This window comes from Eumetopias jubatus, unplaced genomic scaffold (assembly GCF_037043125.1).
Source record: "Eumetopias jubatus isolate StellerSeaLion01/CBP00866 unplaced genomic scaffold, mEumJub1_p1.0 scaffold_1, whole genome shotgun sequence".
NCBI classification, from domain to species: Eukaryota; Metazoa; Chordata; class Mammalia; order Carnivora; family Otariidae; genus Eumetopias; species Eumetopias jubatus.
The window spans coordinates 192,777,463-192,801,939 of NW_028274807.1; the positions used below are offsets into that span (position 1 = coordinate 192,777,463).

The 24,477-nt window shown below is 37.6% G+C and overlaps 1 protein-coding gene across 1 annotated transcript in view; it reads left to right on the top strand.

The window, feature by feature from the left end:
• DNAH12 (dynein axonemal heavy chain 12) overlaps nucleotides 1-24,477 on the top strand; it is a 235,191-nt gene that overhangs the window by 141,032 nt on the left and 69,682 nt on the right. Inside the window, exons 45-54 of the mRNA XM_028110416.2 lie at nucleotides 5,580-5,713; nucleotides 7,442-7,604; nucleotides 8,683-8,763; nucleotides 9,324-9,500; nucleotides 11,462-11,593; nucleotides 13,374-13,463; nucleotides 13,952-14,092; nucleotides 15,843-16,084; nucleotides 17,103-17,250; nucleotides 17,538-17,683. Coding sequence (XP_027966217.2) covers nucleotides 5,580-5,713; nucleotides 7,442-7,604; nucleotides 8,683-8,763; nucleotides 9,324-9,500; nucleotides 11,462-11,593; nucleotides 13,374-13,463; nucleotides 13,952-14,092; nucleotides 15,843-16,084; nucleotides 17,103-17,250; nucleotides 17,538-17,683 — 1,454 coding nt within the window. The remainder of the gene's footprint in view (nucleotides 1-5,579; nucleotides 5,714-7,441; nucleotides 7,605-8,682; nucleotides 8,764-9,323; nucleotides 9,501-11,461; nucleotides 11,594-13,373; nucleotides 13,464-13,951; nucleotides 14,093-15,842; nucleotides 16,085-17,102; nucleotides 17,251-17,537; nucleotides 17,684-24,477) is intronic.

The window sequence follows — 24,477 nt, forward strand, 5'->3', positions numbered from 1 at the left end:
AAGAGACAGGAAGACCAGCTGGGTGATCATTTCAGTCATGCTAGCAGCAAATGATGAAGGCTGCCTCTTCACTTAACCTTAAGGCAAATTGTCACTGCCTGTGTAAGACTATGAAGTAGGAGTAGTTATGCTCTTGAGAACAGTAGTTCATGGTACCTTCTATTCAATTGTTTTATGTTCACTACAATGTGGACTGTAGATTATAGACTAATTTCTTTTATACCTCTTTTTAAAAAATATTTTATTAATTTATTTTGGAGAGAGTGAGAGAGTGTGCAAGCGGGGTTGGAGAGGTGGGGAAAGGGGTAGGGAGAGAGAGAGCGAATCTGAAACAGATTCCACCCTGAGCACAGAGCCTGATGTGGGGCTCGATCTCATGACATCAAGAGCATGACCTGAGCCCAAACCAAGAGTTGAATGCTTAACTGACTGAGCCACCCAGGTGCCCCTAATTTCTTTCTTTCTTTCTTTCTTTCTTTCTTTCTTTCTTTCTTTCTTTCTTTCTTTCTTTCTTTCTTTCTTTCTTTCTTTCTTTCTTTCTTTCTTTCTTTCTTTCTTCTCTCTCTCTCTCTCTCTCTCTCTCTCTCTTTCTTTCTTTCTTTCTTTCTTTCTTTCTTTCTTTCTTTCTTTCTTTCTTTCCTTTCTTCCTTCCTTCCTTCCTTCCTTCCTCCCTCCCTCCCTCCCTCCCTCCCTCCCTCCCTCCCTCTCTCTCTCTCTCTCTCTCTTTCTTTCTTTCTTTCTTTCTTTCTTTCTTTCTTTCTTTTTTAAGATTTTATTTATTTGAGAGAGAGAGAGCACAAGCAGGGGGGAAGGGCAGAGGGAGAGGGGGAAGCAGACTCCCTGCTGAGCAGGGAGCCTGACTCAGGGCTCAATCCCATGGGAATCATGACCTGAGCTGAAGGCAGATGCTTAACCAACTGAGCCACCTAGGTGCCACCCAGGTGCCCCTAATTTCTTTAAAGAAATAAATTTCTGGGGCGCCTGGGTGGCTCAGTTGGTTAAGCGACTGCCTTCGGCTCAGGTCGTGATCCTGGAGTCCCGGGATTGAGTCCCACATCCGGCTTCCTGCTCGGCGGGGAGTCTGCTTCTCCCTCTGACCCTCTTCCCTCTCATGCTTTCTATCTCTCATTCTCTCTCTCTCTCAAATAAATAAATAAAATCTTTAAAAAAATAAATAAATTTCTGGCACTAATTTGTTTTATTCCCTTTTACCTATTTATCAATTGTATGTTTGAAAAACTAGTTTTCTTCCTTTGGAGGACTGTATATATGTTTCAGTGAGTAGATGTTTTAGTGTTTACACAAGAGTAAAAGCTGGGTGGAAACAATTTTGATTTATGTAAATCATATCTTAATATTATATCCATTAAGTGGCCAGAAACCAAAACCAAATAAAATCTGTCCAGGGGCGCCTGGGTGGCTCAGTCGGTTAAGCAGCTGCCTTTGGCTCAGGTCATGATCCCAGGGTCCTGTGATCAAGCCCCGCATCAGACTCCCTGCTCTGCAGGGAGCCTGCTTCTCCCTCCCCCTCTGCCTGCTTCTCTGCCTACTTGTGCTCTCTCTCTCTGTCAAAAATAAATAAAATCTTTAAAAAAAAAATCTGTCCAACCATAAATTTTTCTTTTGTGAAATCTTATAAATAGAGTTTACTATTTCTGGATATCTTTGTCATAACCATGAGACTTTCTATTCTATTATAAGTGATTCATAGTTGTTGAGAAAATTTTTTAAAAGAGGAAACGGAGTTGCAAACAAATAAGGGAGTTTAAGTGGGTAACAGAGAGGAATAAAGGTTTTACACTGAAGCAATGGGGATGTAGGATCTGTGTCAGAATGATGCTCATGGCATTGTCTGGGGCCTGAGGGTGCGAAACTCAGGAAGTGATTGTAAACCACTGTGTGTCACATAGGTCAGGACAGCATTGACTTTTTGGCTAGATCTTAGTCTCAAAGTAGGGTGTGTACTTACCAGGGGTACCAAAGCAATTCAGATGATAAGGGAAGGATTACTGGAATATTCTTCTTCTTTTTTTTTTTTAATAGGCTCCATGCCCAGCGTGGAGCCCAACACGGGACTTTAAGTCACAACCCCGAGATCAAGAGTTGGATGCTTAACAGACTGAGCCACCCAAGTGCCCCTGGAATATTTATTTTTTGTATGAAATATTTTATATGGATTAACATTGACACCCTTACTCAGTTTATATGTCAGGTGGCCGTGGGTCATAGACAGGATGTAAGGTAAGCTGAGGGATCCCTGTGATAAACTGAACATTGAAGATACAATGCAATTATGAGTGGATGTAAGAAAATGGCATAAACCAGAATAAGCTAGCTTGAGCTCTGTTTCAGCCATGTCATGAGGCAGAAGCAATGACTACTTAATCTGATCTGACAGGATATTAGTTAAGACAAATTTAAGAAGGCTATTTAAAATAGGGATTGATACTGACTTGAAACAACAAACCTTATCCCAGGAGTATATCATACAGTGCAATATTAGCTAATGATGGCACTGGCGAGACTGTTGGTTTCCTGTCAACTGCCCTTCTCTACCCACTTCATCCTTGCCTACAGAATTCTGATTTTGTCTGGGAAATCACCCTCCACGTAGCCGTGTATCAGAGAGGTTGATTCCTGGTTGGTCTAAGTCAGTATTGGCGCCCTTGTGCCTCTTGCTATTGATTGGTTTATGCATGAGCCTGTTCATGACCCACTGCTTGCCATGGGTCCTGAGTTCAAGTCTACTGGGGAGCTTTGGGGAATAGTTTTTTCACTATAGGAAGAGTTACATGGTAGGAACAGGGCCTTTTCTGTCTCTCAAGCTTGTTGCTTGAGGATATGATGTCCATAGCTGCAGCAGTCCTCTTGCCATCAAGATGGGACAAGCCCAAGGATAAAATAAACTGAGAATGGTAGAGCAAAAGGATGGAAAGAACTGGATCATTGATGATATGGTTGAGCTTCTAAATTAGACGACTCTGGACAGTACTCCACTTCTAGGCTTATTATATATGATGGTACATCCCTTTTGTGAAGACACAATAAAACTGGTTTCTGTCACTTTGGCCATAAATATTCTAGTTGCCCAGTTAGTTATCAAACCTTCATGATTAGGGCATCTGGGTGGCTCCGTTGGTTGAGCATCTGACTCTTGATCTCAGCTCAGGTCTTGATCTCAGGCTTGTGAGCTCAAGCCCTGAATTAAAAACAAAATAAACAAAAAACCCTTTACAATTAGCAGGATAATTAAAAATGAATCACCCAGAACAGAAAGATAAACCTTTGTGATGCTTTCAGTGATATATAACTCATATGACACTTACACTGTCATTTTACAAAAATTCACTGATCTCAGTAATATTTAGAAGCCTCTTTTGAGGTTTGAAAAATATGTTAGTACAACATGAATACAATCTATTAGTAGATATGCATACGCTGGTAGTGTGTGCTTAAAACTTTACTAATGGGGTGCTAGGTCAAAAATGTTTGAATTTCACTAGGATGGAGGACCAGAGACTGAAAAAAAAAAAGATCTTAAAATGAATATTGTCTGATACGAAGGAAAATAATTACAAGCATCTTGTTGAATCTAAATGAAATTTGGAAAATACTCTAATGAGCAAGTAAAGATTAGTTGTTCATTTAACATAAATTATTTCATTGAATAAAAATTTGAAATAATTATTGACAGGGGCTGTCTTAGGCACTGAAGATAATGGCGGTGAGAAAATGTCCTTGCTTCATGGATTTTACATTTTAGTGGTCAGGGGAGACAGATGATGAACAAATGAACAAAATAATTATATCGTGTATTAGTAAGTGCTAAGAAGAAAACTCAGGACAAGGAAAAGAGAAATGAGAGAGGGAATGGTGTTTTAGAACGAGTCCTCTGGGAAGACCTTCCTAGTAAGTTGACCTTTGTGTAGAGATGTGAAGGAGAACCACATGCAGATCTAGGTGAGGAGGGTTCTAGTCAGAGGGAATAAAAAGTCCCAAGGCCCAGAGGCAGGAGTACAGTTGCCATATTCCAGGAAAAGCAGAGGAACCCTTTCACTGAGACAAGACTGGAGAAGAAGCAAATTTGGGGAGAAGAAACTCAAAATTTCAGCTCTGGATGTTATAACAGGAATTATGATGGACTGCTAGTAACAGAAACCCAAACTAGGGGCATCTGGATGGTGCAGTCTGTTGAGTGTCTGACTCTTGGTCTTGACTCAGGTCATGATCTCAGGGTCCTGAGATTGAGCCCTGTGTTGGGCTCTGCACTCAGCGCCGAGTATGCTTAAGACACTCTCACCCTCTCCCTACCCACTGATTGTTCTCTCTCTCTCAAATAAATAATTAAATCTTTAATTAATTATTTAATTATTTATAATTAAATAAATCTTAAAAAGAAAAGAAACCTAAACTAAACATATAAAGTTTTTTTTCTCTCAGAGAAAAAATCTGAAGATAAACAGACTGGGCTTTTTGTGGCTTAACAAAGTCATCAGAATCTAAGGTTCTTTCTTCTTTATTCTCCTGAGCATGTGGTTTCCACCCTCAAATTCATCTTATGGTCGAAAATGGCTGCTGGATGGGACACCTGGGTGGCTCAGTCAGTTAAGCGTCTGCCTTCTGCTCAGGTCATGATCCCAGAGTCCTGGGATCAAGCCCCGCATCAGGCTCCATGCTCAGTGGGAAGCCTGCTTCTCCCTCCCCCACTCCCCCGCTTGTGTTCCCTCTCTCACTGTCTCTCTCTCTGTCAAACAAATAAATAAAATCTTATAAAAAAATAAAATAAAATGGCTGCGGGAGCTCCAACTTTCACATCTGTGTCCCAGGCAAAAAGTAGAATAATAGAAAATTAGGGCAAAAAGACACACACCAGCTCTATGCAACCCCCCCCCCTTTTAAAAAGATTTTATTTATTTATTTGACAGAGAGACAGTGAGAGAGGGAACACAAGCAGGGAGAGTGGGAGAGGGAGAAGCAGGCTTCCCGCAGTGGGGAACCTGATGTGGGGCTTGATCCCAGGACCCTGGGATCATGACCTGAGCTGAAGGCAGACGCTTAACAACTGAGCCACCCAGGCACCCATCTATATAAGCCTTTAAAGAGCCTTCCCTGAGTTCCCCACCCAACAGCTGCCTATATGCTTTTATCTCCTGTGAATTGCAAGGGAATATAGGAAATGTGGTCTTTTATCTGGGCATATTGCTATCCAGAATAAAATTGGGGTTCTAAGGGAAAAGGGCGAATAGGTTTTAGGTGGGCAACTAACAGCCTCTGCCATTGTCATGCTAAATTTGGGGTGTCTGCTTGATGTCCAAGTGGAAGAGTTTAGGAAAGCAGTATAGTATATCCTTGATATGTAAAATATCACTGACCCTTCCTTTATATTGTTATCTTTAATTTTAGTATAAAAATATTTACTAGCTCTTTCCCAGATTTACCTGTGACCTCAGCCCACCCAATTCTGTTTTCCCCATTAAGGTTTTAATTTTCTCTACCCCAAATTCTCTCACAGGAAGACACATATATGGTTGGAGTGGAACTACTCAAATTTCTTAAGTTTCTCTTTTTCTTATTTTTAGCCATGGCCCGAAGATGCCCTTGAACTTGTAGCTGTGAAATTCTTAGAAACACTGGAGCTTACTGATATTGAAAGGCGAGAGATAGTTCCAATCTGCAAACACTTTCACACTACTGTTATGGATCTATCAGAAAGGTTAATATTACTAAATTTTAAAATGCCAATAATGCCTTGTATTTTAACATGTCTCTTTTTCTGAAAGCTCAAAATTTCAATAGGATTTCTGTGTCTTCTAAATATTTCTGATCATTTAATTAGTAAGGACCTTGGCTTGCAAGTAATGGAAAACTATTTAATCTAGGTTTAAGAAAAAGGGAGAATTTATGATAAAGATACAGGGGTGTCTCACAAACTTAAGAGAAAGATGACAGCTGGATCACAGATTGACTGGAAACAGGAGTTAGAAAGTCATCCTAAATCCAGAAATACTTTTCCTCTGTTTCTCATCCTGTTTCTTTCTGGGCATCTGCTTATTTCTCTTTGCAGACTGCATTTTCTTTTTTTTCTTTTTCTATATTCCTTTGATTTTTTTTCTAGTTTTATTGAGATATAATTGGTATATAACATTATATAAATTTAAGATATACAGCATAATGATTTTATATTTGTATATAATGTGAAATGATTACTACAGTAAGTTTAGTTAACATTACCTCTTTTTTTTTCTTGTAATGAGAACTTTTAAGATCTATGCTCTTAGCAAGTTTCAAATACATAATACAGTGTTGTTTACTATAGTCACCATGCTGTACACTACATCCCCAGAACTTATTTACCTTATAATTGGAAGTTGGTACCTTTTGACCACATTCACCCATCCCCCGCCCCACCACCTCCTGCCTCTGGAACCTCCAATTTGTGCTCCATTTCTATGAATTAATTTTTTTTTAGGTTCCATGTATAAATGAGATATGGTATTTTGGCAGACTGAGTTTTCTCCTTCCCATTGCATATGGAGGAGACTGTCTGCCTCTAAACTCTCAGGTTTACTTCTTACAATTTCAGCTCTAGGCAGACTGATGGGCCTTTTCCAGCTCCCTTTGCCAAATTTATTCCAAAATGTGATCAGCCTCATTTGTGTCCAGTGCCCAACCTTGGTCTAATTAGCCATGGTTAAGACAGCAAGTTTCATAGAACAAACATTGCTGATGGGGCATTGGATAGAAATTTTCAGAAAAGCGGAACTGGCTGTGGATAACTCAAAAGTATCTGTTTTACCTCTGTTCATCTCCAAGATCCCCATTTCAAAAGCGCATGAACCCAAGTGCTCACGGTATATCTCCTATCCAGAATCATACAGCCTGGTGGCATGGTTGACTTGGATGGTTGCACCAGCAGTGGGCTCAACCTACTCTGTGTACTTGCCATGAGAAAACATTGCTTCTGTTGTTTCCATGTGTATGTGTAGTAGTCTTACCCTTCTGGTCATACCCCCTTCAGCCAACGTGACACACTCTGTGGAAAGAATGATGACTCACCCTTGCTAACCTATCTGCAATGCCCCTTCCTACTATACTTCCCTAGCTTACACAGTATCTTGGGTCTTTTTATAGAGTTAGACCCTCCTGGCTTATGAAACATGTAAAAAGACCTACATCTTTCTTGCTGTTGTTTACCTTTGATACATCTTTGGTGATTTGTGCTTTTTAAACACATCACTACTATTTGATATTTTACAGACAAGAAATCAGGATGTCGTAATGTGTAGAATTCTTAGAATGTTATAAAGTTCAAGTATGCAGCAGCTTCTAAGTAAAATTAACCTTTATTCTTCTAGGTTTGTTGTTGATGCCATGTTGAGTACACCTCTTACTTTGTGCAACTCCTTACTTAGAGTAAGATAATGCTATCTGTCTGTCTTAGGTTCTTGCAGGAGCTAGGACGACATAATTATGTTACGGCTACTTCTTATCTTGAACTTATTGCCTCATTTCGACAGCTTTTGACTAAGAGGCGGCAAGCTATCATGGAAGCAAAACAACGATATGTGAATGGGCTTGACAAATTAGCTTTTGCTGAGTCTCAGGTAAATTTGATGAGCTTCTCAAAATGGTAACCTATAATGGGAAATATAGGAAATCATAAATAACAAGAGTTATAATTTATGAAGAATATATTATGTGCCAGGCACTGTGTTATGTGCTTCATATGCATTCCTTCAATTTTTCCTCATAACCACTCCATGAGGTAGACACTTTAATGATCCTCATTTTACAGATGAGTAACATGAGTTTTAGAGAAATTCACTAAGTTTCCATACAGACTCAAATACATCTTGTTTTATTCTTAAGTTTTTTATTGTTTATTTTTTATTTTTACTTTTTTAAAGATTTTATTTATTGGCAGAGAGACACAGCGAGAGAGGGAACATAAGCAGAGGGGGTGGGAGAGGGAGAAGCAGGCTTCCCGCCGAGCAGGGAGCCTGATGCGGGGCTCGATCCCAGGACCTCAGGATCCTAATGACTGAGCCACCCAGGCGCCCCTTTTGTTGTTGTTGTTGTTGTTGTTGTTGTTGTTGTTGTTTTTATAGTAGGCCCATGCCCAGAGTGGAACCCAATGCACGGCTTGAACTCACAACCCTGAGAGCAAGACCTAAGCTGAGATCAAGATTTAGATGCTCAACTGACTGAGCCACCCAGGAGCCCCTGTTCTTAAGTTTTTGACATTTGGAGAGAATACAATAAGCCTGGGTTGCCTTTTTTTTATTGTAATAGCTGGTTAAATATAAGATTGTGTGTGTTTTTAATGAGTCAAATGCTAGTGATTCTTACTAGCATTAGTTAAGTAGAAGCAATGCAGATTTGGATGATCCATTTGCATTTTATACCATGGACACCCCAAGCCGCCACCTTCTTTCTGTCTGCACTTCTTCTGTGACAACTACGTTCTCTCACTGCTCTGTCATATACTCAAGGACAGTGAAGTCTTTTGTGAAGAAAACTGACCATGCCCTCATGGTTTTGTTTATCATATAAAGAACTGGAAGGAAAAGTTAAGTTTTTCTGGCCCTGATGCCTTATGATACCTTTAAAGTTTCGATTTTCTGTGTTTAGATTCTGTAGCTTATGTCACTATGAAAACTTAATGGCAAACTGTCTATTTAGGTTGGAGAAATGAAAATGGAGCTTGTCCAATTACAGCCCAAATTGGAGGAAGCTAAAATTGAAAATGCACATATGATGCAGGTAGAGTATCCTGAGTTTTTTTAAATTGATGTCAGAAGACAATTGAAATATGTAAAATTAGCCTTGAAAATACCCCTTAATTTTTTGCCACTACTAGATCTTAGGGACCTTACCCTTTTCTACTAACTGGCTATCTCACTGAGTCCCATGTGAGTTGTGTTGATTTTTTTTAAAGAATTTATTTATTTATTTGGGGGGAGGGGATGGGGGAAGGGGCAGAGGGAGAGAGAATTCTGTGTAGACTCTGCACTGAAGGTAGAGCCCAACACAGGGCTCCATCTCATGACCCCGAGACTATGACCTGATCCAAGATCAAGAGTCGGTTGCCCAGCTGACTGAACCACCCAGGCGTCCCAGTTGTGTTGATTTTGGAGGGAAGTGGGAAGCCCATTATCCAGTTAGGTCACATGTATTTGAATTTCTCCTCATTTTATCCTGGGACCTCCTGCTCTTCAACATGATTTGTTGGGTTCCCTCATTTCCAAACATTCTCTTGTTTCTAGGATGGAGAAAGCAGTAGGATGTTGGAGGAATTGTTTTATTTATTTTTCTTTCTTTAGATTATTGAGATAGAGTCCGCACAAGTGGAAGCAAAAAGAAAGTTCGTGAAATTAGATGAAGAGATAGCCAGTGGCAAGGCTGAAGAAGCCCAAGCTCTGAAAAACGAGTGTGAGAGTGACCTAGCCGAGGCGATTCCAGCCTTGGAAGCAGCGCTGTCTGCCCTGGATACACTCAAGGCAAATGTTTGAATTCGCTACCTTGTGTGTCATCAACAAATTCCACACAGGTCCTTGGTTCATTAGGTGTGGTTCTGTTCCACCAGGTGGTGTTATATCATTTTTGTCCAGTCAAACAAAACTTGCCTCTTCACCGTTCATCTCTAATACATCATTATCCTATATTTTGGCTGTTCATATGTTATTTATAATTTTCATTCAGGATATTCCAGTGGGAAGAGAACAAATGGTCTCCAAGAGGCCCAAGTGGTCCTCCACACGGACGAGGAGTGTGGAGTTAGCTACTTTCCTGCAGCCTCCTGGAGGTGCCTGTACAGAAAAACTTAAAAATCTTTTCCAATACAGATGTGGATGGCAGCTGTCTGCATTACAATGCATTGTATATGACTTTTTCCAGAGTTTTTAGGCAAACCAGAACAACCTCACCAAACAGAGCAGGGGAGACAGCTGCTGTTGACTACAAGAGCCCATTGTAGAAGGCGGTTCAGGATATTCAGACCCCATTGTTTACCCCGTTCCTCATCCTACTAACTTCTCTGTAAGGTTCTTGACAAGACAGTGAGCTCAACCTATGGGTAATTCAGCATCTCACAGGAGCAAACTCTATCTGATTGTCAGTTATATCAGCCTTGTAGTTATAAGGTATATTATTTTAGGGCATTTATATAAATGTCTGGTGCTTTCAATATGCTGTGAGCCAGGAATTTAAAACTCCGAGCTTACTGTTTTCTTCCTGTCTGCTCTCTGGCACATTTAAAAGCCACATGCTACCCAGTGGTCTTTCTTCATTCTCTCCTTAGACATTTATCATAGCAGCTACTCATTCTGGCAAATCCTTGTTTTTAATAGGCACTCCATTTTAGAGGACCATGAGCATTAATTTAAGTAACTTTATCACTGTGTACCATGGACTTTCAGCATTACATCCTCTGAAACTCACAGGATTCTTGATTGCCTTCAAGCCTTACCAGTTCAGATCATTGATATTAGGTTCCCCGCTCATTGAGAGTCTGTTGCTTGTACCCTTCCTGGTATCAGATGCTATATTTTATGAAGTAGGCTTCAGTTGCAGAGTAGAGAATTGGCTCTATTTAGTATAAGCAGACAAGGATTCTTTAGGGAATTTTGTAAATGGATTGCACAATTATTGGAAGAGCTGAAGAAACAGATCCTAGGCTGAGCTGCCAGGAATGACTCACAGAGCCAAACTGGAAATAGTCTACCAGAGGAATGATCCTCTGAGTCAGAAGCTTGCAGAGCCATCCCACAGAGCCACACCACCTTTACTGTAATCTATATCAGCAAATGAGAGCCTCACACCCTGCCCATCTCCCCATTTATTCAGTCAGAATTCTGGTATCATTCAAGTGATCTGATGATAGAACCCAGTGACCACCCACAACTCTAATTTATGGGGAACTAAAATATATAGTTGTTAGCTTTCCAATAATTGCAAAGGATGTCAGAAGGATATTGGAGTAGATAATAAGTGAGTGAATCTATTGTGTCTGTCATAACAATATCCTTTTTAGGAAATAAGTTTAAATTAGGGTCTACCTCTACTTTCATTTTTTTTTTTTTGCTAAAACTACTATATAAGCAAATATAGAATTAAGTCTTTATCTAAATTAGGGTTCTTAATCTGGGTTCAGTATCTCAGCTTGTTATGTGATTGTATGCAAATTTTTTATATATGTGCAAAAATGTATTTTCTGGAGGATTCATAGCTGTCACCATATTCTCATAAAGATCTATGAACTCCCAAACATTTGAGAACTGTTGGTCTTAATCTGTGCTAAATTTAAATTCTCTTTTATTAATTATTTCATAATTATGCAAGGCCAAAACAATCAAAATTTCAAACAAAAATCGATGCTCCATTATTCTCCAACATTATTTTCTAAATTCCCATTATTTAAAAATAAACTATTCTGAAGATACTTTGTTTTCTTTCAATTTAGCCAGCTGACATTACAATTGTGAAATCAATGAAGAATCCTCCATCTGGTGTTAAATTAGTTATGGCTGCTATTTGTGTCATGAAAGATATAAAGCCAGAAAAAATTTCAGATCCTTCAGGAACTGGAGGCAAGGTAATAACTAGACACAGATTAAAATCATAATCATGAATGTACAGAACACTTTACAGCAACTATTATCAAATTAAATGTCAACCGTATCCAGTCCAGGGAAGAAACATTGTTTTCCAGATTGAATGGATTCAGAATAAAGAATGGAAAACATTATCTACATGTATTCCACGGTAAAGCTAAGGCAGTATAGCATCAGAAAAATGTGGTTCCAGTTGCTTCTATTTCTTTTTCTGTCTGTACAGGTTACCTGCTATCATGGGGTGGGATTGATTGAACACGGAAGTATGTGAGCATTTTCCAGCTAAGATTCTGAAGAACGTGGTAGAAAGAACACCTATGTGGTTATATGAGCGTTCAGAAAATTCTGCTGAGTTAAGCAGTTTAGTGAAGTTGTTAAAAGTATGTGTTCTAGGGACACCTGTGTGGCTCAGTTGGTTGGGCATCTGCCTTCAGCTCGGATCGTGATCCTGGGGTCCTGGGATCCAGCCCCGCATGGGGCTCCTTGCTCGGCGGGGAGCCTGCTTCTCCCTCTGCCTGCTCTTCCCTCTGCTTGTGCTCTCTCTCTGACAAATAAATGAATAAAATCTTAAAAAAAAAAAGTATGTGTTCTAGAGCCAGAATGTCTGTATTCAGAAATTCTATCCCACCAGCAGTGTGACCTTAGGCAAGATGCTTAACTTCTGTGGAATTCTGGAGGATTATTATAGTACCTGCCTCACAAAATTAATGTGATGATTAGATTATACATATAGATAGATACATATAGATCATATGTATAGATAGATAAATATAGATTATACATATAGATAGATAATACATATAAAGCTCTTATGTATAAAGCTTTATCAACAGTTCACAATAAATGTTAGCTGTTGTTGTTATGATTATTATTCAAGGCTACATCCCTTAAAAAGAAAAGCCTAGCATCCATCCTAAACTAAATTTATGGACTTAATTTTCTTTTCAGGCTTTTATAGTACCTAGGTTTGAATTCCTGGATTGGAGAATTGAGGTGTGTGTGTGTGTGTGTGTGTGTGTGTGTGTGTGTGTGTGTGTGTGCATTCTGTCCTTTACTGAGATAATAAATAAATCAGCTCTCACCTTACCAAGTCATTCTCATTTACATATACACACACCCTACCTATTAGGCTTCTGGAATTAGGAAAAAATCTGTTGGGCTACTTATTTAATGTCTTTGCTAGCACAAGTACCATATACTTTATCCTGTAACTGGCAGAGTGATGTGTAATCCTTGTCTTCTTTTTTTATAAGGACACTAATCCCATTCATGACCTAATCATCTCTCCACGACCCAGTTTCCAAATACCAACACACTGGGGATTAGGTTTCAGCATATGAATTTTGTTGGGGGGGATAGAGGACACTTTCAGTCTATAGCACTACTTTTCTGGTTTGAAAGAAGACTAAAGGAAAATAAAACTTGGAAATAATAAAAATACATTTTCTTATATGAAATTCTGATGGTGTTTATGCTAGTTGCTTTTCTTACATTTCCTAAAGAGAAATAATTGCATCATTTGCCTTTCAATGTATAATTTTTTTATAATGAATTCAGTATACAAGTTTATGTTCATATCTTAAATGTTTGATATATTTAGTGCATTCTTGGGGAGAGGAGTCTATTTCCAAAGAGGTATAAGTTGATATTTTGAAAATATATGGTTTCTCTGGATAATATACCTTAAACTTCAAGAAGAAAAATTTATACTGAGCATCTTTAATTGTATGTTTAATAAGTTTCCACAAATTTTATTTATAGATACTAGATTACTGGGGACCTAGCAAAAAGCTTCTGGGAGATATGAATTTCTTAAGAGAATTGAGAGAATATGACAAGGATAACATTCCAGTGAGTTTCATTGGATTTTTTCTATACATATATCTTTGCCAAGGTGTATAAGATCTTTAACATTATGCAATATTATATAAAACATAAGATAGTCCATTTTTAGGATTAAAATAATGCAGGCATGTTATATTATTGACTATATTATGAATTCTCATAATGCATAAAACCACTCCTTCATACCATTGAAAGTCATTTAATGAATTACTGTTTTAGTGTATTATTAACTTGAAACAGTTCTCCGTCTTATAATAGTTTCATAAATCTGAAACACAAATGTATGTGAGATAAAAAAGTAGAGTGCACTTTTCCATCCAAACTTGTATTTATTGATTAAGGTTTAATTGTTTTTTTCTCATTTCCACATATTTTCCCAATCGCCAACAGTCTTTTAATTTTTTTTGGAGGAAACATATTGCTTCAATGTCTGTAATCTTTCATCTTATGATTGTATATGTTGAAATTTTAAGATAGAAATGTTTGTTGTATAGGTGACTGTTATGCAGAAGATACGTGGTGAATACCTAACAAACCCTGAATTTGACGCTTCTAAGATTGCTAAAGCTTCCTCTGCAGCTGAGGGTCTGTGCAAGTGGATCATGGCTATGGAAGTGTATGACAGAGTTGCAAAGGTATTTTGAGGATCAACATATTCCTTTTCTATTGAAATGTTCCCAGAAACTAAAATCTATGCCTATATTGACTAATTAAGAAGTTTCTAAAACAGATACCAGAAAGAATGTACCTTGCTGCAGCACAGACATCAGATGTTGGGTACCTAGTAGATGAAGAGAATACTTGTGTGTGATATAACCTGGTCTTGGCTAGTGGTAGTGAGTGGTAGGGTTGTGAGAACAGGGATGAATCGGCCAGACTGACCTATAGCTGTAGAGACTTGGGGCAAAAGCCAAAACTTCAGGGGCAAAGTGGCAAATTAAAAAGTTGATTCGAAGTGTCAGAAGTTAGAAGATCCTGTAGAGTTAAGAGGCAGAGCATGGACAGTTGCCCTGAAGCAATGGCAAGAACCTTTTATGGAGAATAGTTAAAAGCATTTTGTAAATTTAGCTAGCAAAGGACCACGGAAACACTGGCCTTGCCCTCTGCAGAATTCTACTGAGGGAAGCAGGAAATATAAATAAAAAGGCAGATAAAAATACATGGTAGCATGCATGTAGGATAATCTCAGAGTATAGAATAAATGATGAGGCTGTCACAATTGGGAAGATATTCCTAGTAAGGTACATGTGCCTGTAGAGAGGGAGGGATTTTGATTGTTAGTTTTGGGGGAGTAGACTTGTCAGAGAAATAAAATTAATTTTATCTGGAATATTCTTCCATTGAACATCTTGTCCCCTCCCCATCACAGGTTTTGGAACTCTCAACCTAGCTCATGTCCACGTGTCTCACAAGGCATGAAGCAGAGAAGCCAGGACATTCAGAATCTTTCCTGACTTCCCACTCTACACCTCCACACCGCCATTTTAATTCTGATGCAGCTGCCCCATGTTGTTATGGGAGGGTTGAAGGGAGATATTCAGTAAGGTCTCCTCTGAAGTCAAAAGTAGAAAGTGGAGCTTCCTGCTCTCTATTTATTTAACACATTCCCCTTGCAGGATTTCAGCCCCTGAGGAGAGAAAACAGGACATTTGGTGTCTGATCCCTGCCTCCTCCTTCCCTCGTTGCCATCAGCTTCATTCATGGCAATGAACCAGCAGACTTAGATCTTCCTTCTTTCAAACTGGCATATATTATCTTTGGTCAACTTCTCAATTCTTTCTACCAATGGCTTAAAATACACTCCCTGATCAAGTTGACCAAACCCCATTCTTGATATATTATCAAGGCTTTCTTTCTCTTTGTGATTCTATTATCATAGTCTTAATCACCCCCAAGGCAAATGTATGCTTCAGCCAACTGGGAAGAAGACCACAGACTTGAAAATGCCATACACACACACACACACAAAGCATATTTGTATATTTGAAGCATTTATAATTTCTGCTACATGTTTTTTCCCCCTCTGTTTTTGGCAACAATTGAATGGCAACTTCTCATTATTTTGAGACGTTTTGCTGTATCTTGTACTGTTTTTGCTACATATTATAACATTTTGTTAGTCTGAAATAATAATCTATTTATAGATGATCATTTGCTACTCCAGAATGTTTTATATATTTTATATGACCTATAAATATATTTTACTTTAGGTAAATAATATGTAAGATTTAAGTCAAAATACTTATTTTGTATAATTTATTATTATAAATAAAAATGTATTTATAATAATAATGAATCACTTTTAACCCATCATATCTATAAAGGATTATTTGGTGTCAGTTTTAAATAGCACACATCCTAGCTGCATTTATTGTTCCCAAACAGGTAGTGGCTCCTAAGAAAGCCCGCTTAACAGAAGCTCAGAAGTCCTTAGCTGAGATAATGGAGCTTCTGAATCAGAAGAGAGCAGAATTGGCAGAAGTAGAACATCATTTGGAAAATTTACAAAGAACATTTATTGAGAAAACTGAGGAAAAGGCTCGTTTAGAAGACCAGGTGGAACTCTGTGCTAAGAAGCTTGAAAGAGCCTCAAAACTAATTGGAGGACTAGGTGGAGAAAAATCAAGGTCAGATTTCTACTTATTTTAACAACATTTAAGAAAGTCAGGCCTGAATATGTTACTTTCTTTGGGTGTTTATTATGATTATTGATTTTTAAGTGTCTGGTTTAGAATGTGGGGCATTCAGCAAGGCACCTGGCCAGGGTTCTCCCAGCAGAATATCAGTGTCAAGGATGGTGTTTGCCACTTGTTTCCAAATTTTTTATAAGGCAAAGGATAATTTTTATTTTAAGTGGTGAGTATGTGGGTGATCATTGTATAATTCTTTCCAATTTTATGTGTGTTCAAATTTTTTTGTAATAAAATGTTCGCCGGGGGTAGGGGGAGTAGTGGATATATGGCTCATTTTCTTAAAATTCATTTCAAAGAAGATATAACTGGACTGATCTAACAAAAACAGTTAACTTTATCCTAATCTATTTATTTGTAGTGGCCAGCCAGCTATCTCATTTATTAATTATATGTGTTGAGTGAATAGCATGATAAGGTAATAGGCCTTTGACAGTACTTTGCAGTGCAGATTAGGTGGTTTTGAAATGCACTTTTTTATTGTAAAGACTTCATGAAATGGAAAAAATACCAACCTTAGCATGAGTATGGCAGCTGTTATACAACTTAAATGGAATTTTTGGTAATGAATTGCAAATTTTTTTATGTTTTACAGACTAACAATAAATACTGAAACAAATAGCAGGGCCACTAGACCAAATAAATCATCCTGGAGAAAATTATTAGACAAACTGCCGGCGTGTTTTTGTTTTTGTTCTTGCTTATTCCCAAGGGTCAAGTTCTGCAAGAAATGCCTAGTGATCTAATAATGAAAGATGGATTGTCATTCATATAGCATAGATATATTATAGCATGTCAGTGCTAGAAGGGACCCAACCTCCTCATTTTATAGATAAGAGTCCAACATTTCATGGCTTTTTGTTATAGAATTTGGACTAGAATTCCCTTACCCTTTCTATTACTGTCTTCCATCATTCTCTCTGGTGAGGTTATTTTTCCTTTGGTTAATCTACAGATGGTCTCAGGCTGCAGATGACCTTCAGATAATTTATGAAAATTTGACTGGTGATGTCTTAGTCTCAGCAGGAGTAATAGCCTATCTTGGTGCTTTCACTTCTGGCTTTCGGCAAAAATGTACAGAAAATTGGAGCATGTTGTGCAAGGTAATAGTTTTATATTTCATAAGTTTCCTTTTGAACATTCAAAGTATGTTTTGGGGTATTATGGAGGAAAAGATGGTAATAAGGATGAAGAAGAGAAGAAATAGCTTTAAGTGTGGGATCTTGTTTTTTCTTCTTGTTTGATCAGTAAAATACTTCTACAGTCCAACTTTCAATTCAGTTTTTTCTATTTTTTAGAGTTATTAAGTAATATCTAATGACAAATCAATAATTTAAAAAACATTTCAACAAGATAAAAAAAACATTAGATATTTGTTTATTTCTTACAGGAGAAAAAAATCCCATGTTCAGAAGAGTTCTCATTGAGTAAGACTCTGGGTGATCCAGTAAAAATTAGAGCTTGGAATATTGCTGGATTGCCAACAGATACTTTCTCCATAGATAATGGAGTGATTGTTAATAACTCCAGGCGCTGGTAAGGAACATAAAGTATTTTTCAATTATTTTATCTGAAAGTATTTAAACATAGAGAAAAGTTGACAGGACTTTAGAGTAAGCACCCACATACCTACCACCTCCCAGATTCTGCAATTAACATTTTATTATTCTTGCTGCCTTATCACATACTTATCCATCCTTCTATCCATCTGTCAACTCATCCTTTTTATACATTGCAACATAAGTTGCAGATATGTTTATACTTTCCCCCAAATGCTTCAGCATGCATATCATTAAGTTGTTTTTGTTTGGTTGGTTTTTTTCTTTTGATGTAAAATTTATGTACAATGAAATACACAAGAGGTAAAGCATACCATTCATGAGTTCCAACAAAAGTGTACACTTGAATCAGATACAGAACATGACTAACATCCAGGAAGTTCTCTTATGCCCCTTCCCAGTAAATCCTCATTGTTACCCCACAGTAGGAAATTACTACTCTGATTGTTTTCCACCACAGGTTAGTTTTGCCTATTCTGGAACTTCATATAAACAGAATCGTACTGTGTATACTCTTTTGTGTAAGGCTTCTTCCACAAAGCATAACATTCCTATTTTTTGTGGCTGAGTGATATTCCAACGTATGGCATGTATACATTCTCCTATTGATGGACACTGGGGCTCTTTCCGGCCCGAATAGTTTTTGGCTATTCACTGTATTTATTTTAACTAGGTATTTCTACCTGTTTTTAAGATACTATAACTTGATAATTTATGCAATTTCATGGATATCTTTTTGAAATACTATCATTGATAGCATGATAACTATATGAACTTTGCAAATGGTTTTATTATCCTTTTATTTATATCACTTTAAAAAGCTTGGACAATTAAAAAAATGAAAAAATAAAAAGCTTGGACAATTATTCTTATCTGATAAATCATTTCCTGTAAATGATTATCCATGTTGTCATTTAATTTTAAGTCTTTTCATTGGACTTTATCTCAAACATACTATGATAAATATTGTTGAGCTCTTATAGTTATGAGGTACCACTGTAAGTGCCCTATAGTCTCAAAAATTCCTATGAGTTAGACATTATTATTATTCCATTTTACAGATGAGGAAATTGAGGCCAGGAGTGATTTAATAATTTGAAATTTCGTAGATAACTGAGTTAAAATGGTGGAATGAGTATTTTAACCCAGGCAATTTAACTTCCAAAACCTTGTTTTTTAATTACTGTGTGAAGTGTGTGGAATAGGAGATCACATTCACTACCTTTAAAACTGTACTGGTAATTTTAGTCATCTTGTGGAATATGAGATACATATAAGGAAATCTTACATTCTGAATGTCTGAGTTATTGTTTGTTTCTATACTTTGGAAACCTTACTTCAAGATATCTAAGTCAGATTTGCTTGAGTGTGAACATTCTTAGATTGAAACTTCTAGATAATTATAGTAAATTTATCATAATCTGAGAAACTATATTTAGCTATTCAAAAAAATATGTCTCTGATAGAGCAGGAAATGTGCTACTTAACAGAATATTATACCCCAAGTTTTTATAATTCTGTTTTAGAACTCCTTTCAATGCATTGGTGGCCATTCAGATTTTTTAAATTACAGTTCAGAAATTGCTGTTGGTATATTTATATCTTAATTAAAATTTGAGGAAATCAGAGGTTTCAAGGTTATATGTAAATTGAGGAAAACAATCTGTCATTTTCTGGAAGAAAGCTGGCTCTTCTAATAAAGTAATATTTCAATGGAGTCACCCTTTCTACCTGTTATTTGTGCACCAACTGGTCCACAGGCCATGGGTTGGGTGACTTTTAAAGGATTAATCTCCATCCTTATAGTTCAGACTTCACTTCTTGCCCCTTGAGTCCAGTCTAGTCATCTATGGCTGTCATCTTTCTTGACACCAATATAAGTGGCCACAGAAGCTTAGTCTCCTCTCTATCTCCTGATAGCAAAACCCAGTAATGTAGCTAAGGTTCACTCTTTTGGTTATTCTATCTTAAGTGTATCTTAGACTATCTTAAGCGTACCTCAGAGAAAGTCTGGGCCACCCAGGCCTCTGGAAGGTGAAAACTGCTCTTTCTGTCTTCTCTCAGGGTGTAGGAACAGTCTTCTGTGTTATTCTCTGCACAGCTGCTTCATTGGTCTATCTCTGTTCCTCTGTGCATATGGTTGTTCACTATGGAAGCCTCAGTTCATAAGTTCACAAAACACATCAGTTGAAAAATACAGATTAACCAGAACCATCAAGTCAAACTTCAAATTCCTGTGACAGAAAAATCTGATTGGCTTAGCTTGGGACAAATATCCACCCTAGGTTTAGTCACCTATGGCTTGGGACCAAGCCATTATAGTAACAAACATGGGCATTGAAGGTCAAGAGTGTAGTTCTCAGAAAGAGTCATAAACTGGGAAAACAGTGTACCTTTTTAGGACTCTGGTGCTTGCTTTTTTTTGTTGTTGTTGTATCTTTGGACATGATAAAAAGTAAGAATCTAATATTATTTTTTATATAATGACAGTCATGTACCCCAGCACTGTGTCACTGTTTATTGAAGTATTCATCATTTCTTCATGGATTTATAATACTACCTTTGTCCCTTTAGTGTTTCTTTTAGTGAGTACTTGTGAATTGGTCTGAAAATATCTTTGTTTTTCTCATTTAAAAAAAATTTAACTTAGGTTTATTGAAGTATGGTTATATACAGTAAAAATCTATCCCTTTTAGGTGTACTATTTTATGAATTTTGACTAAGGTTTATGGTCATATGATCCCTGCCACAATCAAGATTTAGAACATTTCCAACCATTTGAGGGTTTTAAATGGAGAGAGGGGGTGACATAACCTTTTTGCCTTTTTTGTTTTTATTTTTGAATTAACATTGACATAATTGTCTTTACTTGTAATCAGAGTATTTAGATCATTTATACTTAATGGAATTATTGATACATTTAGATTTAAATCTATATTGCTAGTTCTTTTGTCCCTTTTACCTTTTTTTCCACCTGGCTTTGGATTAATTGAAATTTTTTATGATTTCATTGGCTTATTTGTTAAATACTCCTTATTTTTAGTGTTTGTTCTAGAGCTTACAATATTATTTATCACTGAATACTTTCAAAATATAATATACTACTATACATACAGCATAAGAATCTTTCAACAGTGTAATTCCAGTATCTCCTTTCTACCTATTGTGCTGTTGTTGCATATTTTACTTTGTCATCTGTCATAAATCTCACAATAAATTGTTACTTTTTTTGCTTTAGACAATAATTTATCTGTTAGAGTGATTAAATATAAGGATTTTTTTTACCTTCATTTTTCCCCTGTTTTTGGGCCTCTTCATTTCTTTGTGTTTCTTTTTTTAATTTTTTTATTGTTATGGTAATCACCATACATTACATCATTAATTTTGGATGTAGTGTTCCATGATTCATTGTTTGCGCATAACACCCAGTGCTCCATGCAGAATGTGCCCTCTTTAATACCCATCACCAGGCTAACCTATCCTCCCAACCCCTCCCCTCTAGAACCCTCAGTTTGTTTTTCAGAGTCCATCATCTCTCATGGTTGGCCTCCCCCTCCGATTTCCCCCCATTCATTCTTCCCCTCCTGCCATCTTCTTCTTTTTTTTTCTTAACATATGTTGCATTATTTGTTTCAGAAGTACAGATTTGTGATTCAACAGTCTTGCACAATTCACAGCACTCGCCATAGCACATAATCTCCCCAATGTCTATCACCCAGCCACCCCATCCCTCCCACCCCCCACCACTGCAGCAACTCTCAGTTTGTTTCCTGAGACTAAGAATTCCTCATATCAATGAGGTCATATGATACATGTCTTTCTCTGATTGACTTATTTCACTCAGCATAACACCCTCCAGTTCCATCCACGTCGTTGCAAATGGCAAGATCTCATTCCTTTTGATGGCTGCATAATATTCCATTGTGTATATATACCACCTCTTCTTTATCCATTCATCTGTCGATGGACATCTTGGCTCTTTCCACAGTTTGACTGTTGTGGACATTGCCGCTATAAACATTGGGGTGCACGTACCCCTTCGGATCCCTACATTTGTATCTTTGGGGTAAATACCCAGTAGTGCAATTGCTGGATCGTAGGGTAGCTCTACTTTCAACTTTTGAGGAACCTCCATACTGTTTTCCAGAGTGGTTGCACCAACTTGCATTCCCACCAACAGTGTAGGAGGGTTCCCCTTTCTCCGAATCCCCGCCAACATCTGTCATTTCCTGACTGTTAATTTTAGCCATTCTGACTGGTGTGAGGTGGTATCTCATTGAGGTTTTGATTTGGATTTCCCTGATGCCGAGCGATGTTGAGCACTCTTTCATGTGTCTGTTGGCCATTTGGATGTCTTCTTTGGAAAAATGTCTGTTCATGTCTTCTGCCCATTTCTTGATTGGATTATTTGTTCTTTGGGTGTTGAGTTTGATAAGTTCTTTATAGATTTTGGATGCTAGACCTTTATCTGGTATGTCATTTGCAAATATTTTCTCCCATTCTGTCGGTTCTCTTTTGGTTTTGTGGACTGTTTCTTTTGCTGTGCAAAAGCTTTTTATCTTGACGAAGTCCCAATACTTCATTTTTGCCCTTGCTTCCCTTGCCTTTGGCGATGTTTCTCGGAAGAAGTTGCTGCGGCTGAGGTCGAAGAGGTTGCTGCCTGTGTTCTCCTTTAGGATTTGGATGGACTCCTGTCTCACGTTTAGGTCTTTCAACCATTTGGAGTCTATTTTTGTGTGTGGTGTAAGGAATGGTCCAGTTTCATTCTTCTGCATGTGGCTGTCCAATTTTCCCTACACCATTTGTTGAAGAGACTGTCTTTTTTTCCATTGGACATTCTTTCCTGCTTTGTCAAAGATAAGTTGACCATAGAGTTGAGGGCCCATTTCTGGGCTCTCTATTCTGTTCCATTGATCTATGTGTCTGTTTTTGTGCCAGTACCATACTGTCTTGATGACAGCTTTGTAATAGAGCTGGAAGTCCGGAATTGTGATGCCGCCAGCTTTGCTTTTCTTTTTCAACATTCCTCTGGCTATTCGGGGTCTCTTCTGGTTCCATACAAATTTTAGGATTATTTGTTCCATTTCTTTGAAAAAAGTGGATGGTATTTTGATGGGGATTGCATTGAATGTGTAGATTGCTCTAGGTAGCATTGATATCTTCACAATGTTTGTTCTTCCAATCCATGAGCATAGAACGTTTTTCCATTTCTTTGTGTCTTCCTCAATTTTTTTCATGAGTATTTTATAGTTTTCTGTGTACAGATCCTTTGCCTCTTTGGTTAGATTTATTCTTAGGTATCTTATGGTGTTGGGTGCAATTGTAAATGGGATCGACTCCTTAATTTGTCTCTCTTCTGTCTTGTTGTTGGTGTATAGGAATGCCACTGATTTCTGTGCATTGATTTTATATCCTGCCACTTTACTGAGTTCCTGTATGAGTTCTAGCAGTTTTAGGGTGGAGTCTTTTGGGTTTTCCAAATAAAGTATCATATCATCTACAAACAGTGAGAGTTTGACTTCCTCTTTGCCAATTTGGATGCCTTTGATTTCTTTTTGTTGTCTGATTGCTGTGGCTAGGACTTCTAATACTATGTTGAATAGCAGTGGTGAGAGTGGACATCGCTGCCGCATTCCTGACCTTAGGGGGAAAGCTCTCAGCCTTTCCCCATTGAGAATGATATTCGCTGTAGGTTTTTCGTAGATGGCTTTTATGATATTGAGGTTTGTACCCTCTATCCCTATACTCTGAAGAGTTTTGATCAAGAAAGGATGCTGTACTTTGTCAAATGCTTTTCCTGCATCTATTGAGAGGATCATATGATTCTTGTTCTTTCTTTTGTTAATGTATTGTATCACGTTGATTGATTTGCGGATGTTGAACCAAGTTTGCAGCCCAGGGATAAATCCCACTTGGTCATGGTGAATAATCCTTTTAATGTACTGTTGGATCCTATTGGCTAGTATTTTGGTGAGAATTTTTGCATCCATGTTCATCAAGGATATTGGTCTGTAATTCTCCCTTTTGATGGGGTCTTTGTCTGGTTTAGGGATCAAGGGAATGGTGGCCTCATAAAAAGAGTTTGGAAGTTTTCCTTCCATTTCTATTTTTTGGAACAGTTTCAGGAGAATAGGTGTTAATTCTTCTTTAAATGTCTGATAGAATTCCCCTGGGAAGCCATCTGGCCCTGGGCTTTTGTTTCTTGGGAGATTTTTGATGACTGCTTCAATTTCCTTAGTGGTTATAAGTCTGTTCAGGTTTTCTATTTCTTCCTGGTTCAATTTTGGTAGTTGATACATCTCTAGGAATGCACCCATTTCTTCCATGTTATCTAATTTGCTGGCATAGAGTTGCTCATAATATGTTCTTATAATTGTTTGTATGTCTTTGGTGTTGGTTGTGATCTCTCCTCTTTCATTCATGATTTTGTTGATTTGGGTCATTTCTCTTTCTTTTTGATAAGTCTGGTCAGGGGTTTATCAATCTTGTTAATTCTTTCAAAGAACCAGCTCCTAGTTTTGTTGATCTGTTCTACTGTTCTTTTGGTTTCTAGTTCGTTGATTTCTGCTCTGATCTTTATTATTTCTCTTCTCCTCCTGGGTTTAGGCTTTATTTGCTGTTCTTTCTCCAGCTCCTTTAGGTGTAGGGTTAGGTTGTGAATTTGAGACCTTTCTTGTTTCTTGAGAAAGGCTTGTATTGCTATATACTTTCCTCTCAGGACTGCCTTTGCTGTATCCCAAAGATTTTGAACAGTTGTGTTTTCATTTTCAT